The sequence below is a fragment of the Polypterus senegalus genome, chromosome 4 (assembly GCF_016835505.1).
Source record: "Polypterus senegalus isolate Bchr_013 chromosome 4, ASM1683550v1, whole genome shotgun sequence".
Taxonomy (NCBI): Eukaryota; Metazoa; Chordata; class Cladistia; order Polypteriformes; family Polypteridae; genus Polypterus; species Polypterus senegalus.
Window position 1 is genome coordinate 156415741 of NC_053157.1, and position 6257 is coordinate 156421997.

A 6257-nucleotide genomic window follows, 5' to 3' on the forward strand; every position below is an offset into this window, starting at 1 on the left:
CGCCCACGTTCTCAAGCAAAGAAAAAAGTGTAGTTTACGTCGCGGTAAAAGCTGTGACTATTTTTTAACCCCTGCAAATGAAGCAGCCAAGCGCGCAGATATCACCATGCCAGGGCAAACAGTGAAGGTGGCAACTGCCTCCACCTCCCCCTCATCCTCCTCCTCCTCCTCCTCCTCAGCCGCCGCTGCAGTACCTTTCTTCTTAGGCGAAGGGAGGAAGAACTCACCTCTGTGCGCGACTGCAGCCTCTTGTTCATCTCATAGATCCGATACTCGGGCTGCACCATGTACGGCGTGTGTCTCCTGTAGAAAGGTCCGAAAGGAGACGAATAGAATGGGTCGTGAGGAGTGCTGGACATCTTGCCTGCTTGCCGAGGTTCAAGCTATTCAGTGCAACATCAACATCCATACAGAGAGCAAGCACATGGACTGCTAGAGTCGCATGCACGGCACACACAAGCCAGGCAAGCGCTCTCCCTCCTCCTCCCCTTTCCCTCACCCTCCCCTTCCTCCCCACTCTGCAGAAAGAAGGACCCTCGCAGCGCGCAGCGCTGCGCAGCCCAGCAGCAACCGCATGGCGATACAACCGCCCGCGGAGACAGCCGGCCTCGTTACACACGGTACACCTCTGAAAAATTACAGCTACGGTCTGCTGCCCTTGGAACGGGGTGGTCGAGGACAGGTGTTGGGGACTGGGGAAGGACAACCTTATATCACTGGCAGTTACACAGTACTCGATGCTTTTGAGTCCACTCCGTCATCAAAAAGTTCTGAAATCCATTTATATTCATAGCTACTTACATGTAACAGTGTGTCATCCCAGAAACCATCTACTCTCGCTCTATATATATGTAATTAAGTTGAGTAGCTGTCACCACGCAATAATCCCAACAGATCCACTGAATCAGAACTATTTTCGGTCCAGGTCAATAAGAAGGATCACCTTGTAAACAAATTTGTGCACTAGGAGTTCAGAATGAATTATCAATATGGTACGTTTCTGGGATCTGGATTCGAATTCCATCCCAATCTCCGTGTCCAGTTTGGTTTCTTCCAAGTGCTTTGGGCCTATGTGCGGTGAACATGCCCAGTATCCCTCATCTGGTATCTGCCTGCATTGAACCCGACTCCCTGCAATTCAGTAATGGAAACAATTAATTTATACAACGGATTTATAGTTTTTTTTACAACAACAGAGCCCAATTTTACCTTTTTATGTTCTATCAGTTTGCTCAACATCTTGCAGGATTTAGAAAAATACTCGTAGTCTCCACATAAAGTAAATTATTTTAAAACATTTTCTTGGAATCAAAACATTTCTTAAAATCTGTGGTGCTTGGTATGGCACAAATAAAAATTATGCATTATTAGTCTTTCAGTGAAGCTATGTTTGAACACAAAGGGAAGTTAGACATCTGGCAGAGGAAACTGGCACTTTAATGGGCAACACATTCAAATGCTACATTATATAGAACAGAAGGATCTTGCATTTCAAAAATATTTGGCTGAATTCTACAAAATAAAGAAAAAATGCAACTACTTTCCTAGTGCTTCTGGGGCCCAGATAAAATTGTTCTTATTCTTAAAATGTTCTTACAGAATGAGCCATTTATTTTCTTCATCCGTTCTGTTTATTCTAGTGCATGTTTATGAGGAATTAGAGTCAATTGTACTGCTTTCAAGTTTAAGGCAGGAATGAGAAGTGGTTTGGTCTAAAGTAAAACACACCTCAAACTCACTCCTTAGTCTTCATCAAAATCCAGTACAAACAGTGCACAGTAAATACTTTTTAGAATTCATGCATTATTCATCCCAAAAACCACATATTCCAGTTTAAGGTTATGGAGGGCCAGAGACTATCCCAGCATATGAGGCCAATGCACTGCAGAGCACATAAATGGAAACATCAAAACTCACAACAACTTGCATTCACTAGTTAATCTGGCCAGCAATTCTTTAGGGATGTGGTAAGAAATCTCAAGTACCTACCCAGATATTCACAGGCAGAATGTGCACACTGGATCCGAACAAGAAGCATTGTGTGGAACTGAATCCAGGATGCTGGATCCATGAGGCAGAAGGGCTTTTCTAGTTTTAAGGTATTTTTTAGTTTTAATTTTTATTTAGTTATTAGTAATTTTAAGATGTTATTTAGTTTTTCACCATTTTCTAGTTTTTGTTTTCATTTAGTTTTTCATTCTTTTTTTATTTAGCATTAGTTTTTCAGTAATTAACTCTTAGCTGTTGTCACATTTTATTAGCTTTGCTTTACTTACCCAAAAATATGCACACACACACTGTTTTGCAAGTATAAAAACACAGTTTTCTTTATAGTTATAAAACTGCATATCATTCCTGTTGTACAATACATACAATTTTACCATCTGTGACACAACTTAATTTTCCCATTATAATGTGACAGTTCAAGTGTTCCTGTGTAATCAAACAATGTAAGAATCAAATGGGCAGTATGCTCTGATGTTATTTGTTAGATTCACCTGCAGTAAGTTTAAACAAATGGTTATTTTATTTAAAAACAAACACTTTCATTTTTATTTCTGAGTTACCCTTTGTGAGAAGGAAGTTCATCTCACACATGTACTCTTATTTGATATTTATTTTTGATATTTCCTGAGCAGGACTACATGTCATTTACCCATTTCCAAACTGTCAAAGTGTATGTCTTCCAGGAAATCCTGACTGTTTTTGGAAATACTGTTAAAGTCATTTCTGTGTTAATAAGAGTTAATAACAGAAATATACATTAAAGTTTTTCTGTGTATAGAGTGCATTTCTACAAGGATATTATTTACAACAAATACTGAAGAACTGCTGTAGCAACATCACAGATCATTCACTTAATAAGCAACATGCGAAACCTGGGGAGCTCCCTAAGGTGGTTGGATGTAATGTATCAGCACACTTAGGAATAAACATATTTTGGCTATTGAGAGCACCTAATAAGACACTTCTTATATCCAGCTATAAAATGATAACTAAAGTTACGCACACTGACCTTGACCAGGCTAGCAATCAATCCAAGCAATGTAGCATCAGCTCAGTTAATAACATTCATTGTATGCTACGCATCTACTTAATCTATCAGTGCCATGATATCGCCTGCCAGTAAGCAATGTCTTTGCAAAAGAAGGGGGTTATTTTCTTTAGAATGAAATGAATAAACACGCATAGCTACTATACAGTAGCTATTGAATTCTGATCAATACAATAAGAAATTCAGGGACTGTTTTTATTCTATCAGTTTACACTGATTTGATAGCAAGATATTAATATGTATGGGAAAGGCGCTATATAAACAAAATGTATTATTATTATTATTATTATTTTAGAATAGCAGTTTTGAAAACTTTACTTTTTTGGCAAATAGCAGAGCTAGTACTTAATGTCATGTGTTTTCATAAACTGGAGATATAGGTAATAGATGCTGGTGGCTGAAATTTCTGCTTCCTTTGCATATAAAGATAATAACTTTTTTTGTAAATACTGACAGAATTTGAAGGTAGAATGGATATTTAAGCTTGACAAATCATTTATGGTTTTATTTTTCAAACCAAAAATGAAAAGAATCTTCATCCCCCATGTTCACCTTTACATTTCTTGTCTCCTCCATCCCCCTGCCAAATAAACTCTCATCCACAATCCACCAAATTCCATGTTCTCCCAAGCAATAGTCACTGGCCTCTTTTATACCCAATCCCTGGAATATGTCTGAGGTTACTTCCAGTCTTCTCTGAAATACTTCTGGGTCAGGCCTAGTCCCACAAAGCCCCAGGGATAGTCTGCTGAGAGCTCCCTCGGGTGGCCTCAGGTAACCCTGCCATACTGCTGGTCGATCTTTAACCAAAGGACCAGGTAAGCTTGGAAATGTACTTTGTAATTGCAGTTTCTTGCTACCAGCAGTTACAGGACCGAGGACTGTGCACTCTTTTATAGTGTAATCCCCACTCTCTTTTCATTATATTTACATCTCCTTTCCGCATCTCCATCTGGTATCCACCTTGGGGCAGGTTATAGGTGACATCCTGTCCATGATGTGTTTCCATGGCTGTAGAGGCAAGTGTTGACTTCAGTCATCTTAACGTAATGTTAGGTCAATGGAGCTACTTACTTTTTAAAATGCCATATACAGTTGTCCATGAGTAAAACATTCCTGCATTAGGTCAATTCCTGCTTTTTTCTGATTTTTCTAAAGAAAAAAGAGACTTTGTTTTTGTTAATGGTCATTACAAAACACCATTTTACAGAAAGCATGCTTCTTTGAATAGAAACAGTTTTTCTGTAGGAATAATGTGAAATTCAAACATATATTATTATGATTATTAGATGTTTAAGATTTTTATTTGTTTACATAATTCTCTCAAGTACAGTATTCTTTTCATGTTTTTCGTGAGTTGTATGTGCTCCCACTTTAAATTCCACAGGTGCAAATGTACATGAAAAGAAGCGCTTCAAATGGATATGCAGAAGTGCTTGTACCTTATGTGTTACATTGATGTAATAGTGTGAAGATCAAAGAGTGCAGAGCAGTAACTTTGAGCATCACAGCACAATTTCTGTGGCTTACCCATTAGATACCACAGTCTAAGAATGGTGCTGGTGTATTGGACAATTTAAGTGCCACAATGGAAAAGGGTGAGATCAGGGAGTCCACTTTAACACAGGGGTCTAGGTAGAGAGCAGAATGAATAGCCACGTTAAGATCTATGGTAGAAAACACTGCCAGTATGCATCTAAAAGTATTGGTCCTCTTCAAGCAAAACACACACGAGAATTTCAGAGTGCCTTATTCAAGTAAGGTAAATATACTGTAAACAATTTTGGAGGTTCAGGGTGGGGATCCACTTTCAAATCCTGTAGTTGTGAATGTATATTACAATGCAGTAGCTCATGGGGAACCTGTTAAGTTAACCTTAATATCGTACATCTGGGGTCTAGAGGTAGACAGAGCAGAATGAATAGCCACGTTAAGATCCGGTATGGTAGAAAACACTGCCAGTATGCATCTAAAAGTATTGGTCCTCTTCAAGCAAAGAATTTCAGAGAGTGAGGAGGTGGGATATCCTTATTCCAAGTAAGCAGACGCACATGTAAATATACTGTAAACAATTTTGGAGGTTCAGGGTGGGGATCCACTTTCAAATCCTGTAGTTGTGAATGTATATTACAATGCAGTAGCTCATGGGGAACCTGTTAAGTTTAAAATGAAGCCATCAGTCCAGGGTTGTTTCTAGGATTTGCAGGTGTCAAGGTATTATCTCACTATGACTGTTGCCTGTGGTCTTAGATATATACATTTACATTTATTTTCTTGAAAAATATATTCATCCAAAGCGACTTACAAAAGAAATAGAAAAATCAAAGAGTGGAAAGAGCTGGTATGGTCTTTCATTCAAATTCATATAATGGTGTAAAATTGATCAGAACCCATACTGTACATGAGAACAAAGGGATTAGAGACTTATCTACTATTGGCATTTACAGTATATAATCAAGAAAAAAATCAGGGGAATGATGAAATAGATCAAGTCTCTGACGCCCCTGTCCACCTCGAGACACCACTGCATCTCTCTTATCTGGTCTTAGATTGGAGGACGTCACTTCTGCCCCTACTTCTCTCACTCTCTTTTTGCTTCTAGAGAAACAATATCTAGTCACAGCCACAGCACCAGCCACCAGCACTCAAGGATAAGCGTGCTTCCTAACAATTGACTTTCATAATTCACTTGAGTTTCATCAAAATTTCTCCTTCCATTTCATACCTGACTATAGACACCAAATGTGATCACATCTCTTTTTGTCCTGTCCAGGACACTCCATCATCCGTCCAGACAATTGGCTGGTGCTACTGTTTTTTCCATCTATCACTTCTGATCCATCATTCGTTGGCATAAACCATGCTCTAAGAGCATGCAAGTTAATATAATCCACCTTAATAAAAGGATGTGTCTGCATGTCTGCCTGTCCATCTAGTTGCTATGTCTTAGTCATTCGAACAGGTGGTTCCAACAGAAGACATATCACAAACATTAACACTGCTTTTATGATTTTCATAGCAAATAGCATATAACAGAGACATATGCATTGCATGGTGCACTAAAAATGTTAATGCTGAGGTCTAAATTGAATATATGGATTTCAAACCATCTTAGATGAGTAGCACTTCTAGTATTAATAAGTATCAATAAATGAAAAATCAACAAATAAAAAAAATAAATGTCGGCTGATTTTCATTTTTC

At 38.5% G+C, this 6257-nt stretch overlaps 1 protein-coding gene across 5 annotated transcripts in view; it reads right to left on the bottom strand.

Moving 5' to 3' along the window:
* Positions 1-460, bottom strand: part of LOC120527752 (LIM domain-binding protein 2) — a 468646-nt gene extending 468186 nt beyond the window's left edge. For all 5 annotated transcript variants that reach the window (XM_039751537.1, XM_039751536.1, XM_039751534.1 and 2 more), the window contains exon 1: positions 228-460. In XM_039751537.1, the coding sequence (XP_039607471.1) occupies positions 228-359 (132 nt within the window). In that variant the 5' untranslated portion in view covers positions 360-460. The remainder of the gene's footprint in view (positions 1-227) is intronic.
* Positions 461-6257: the final 5797 nt, after the last annotated feature.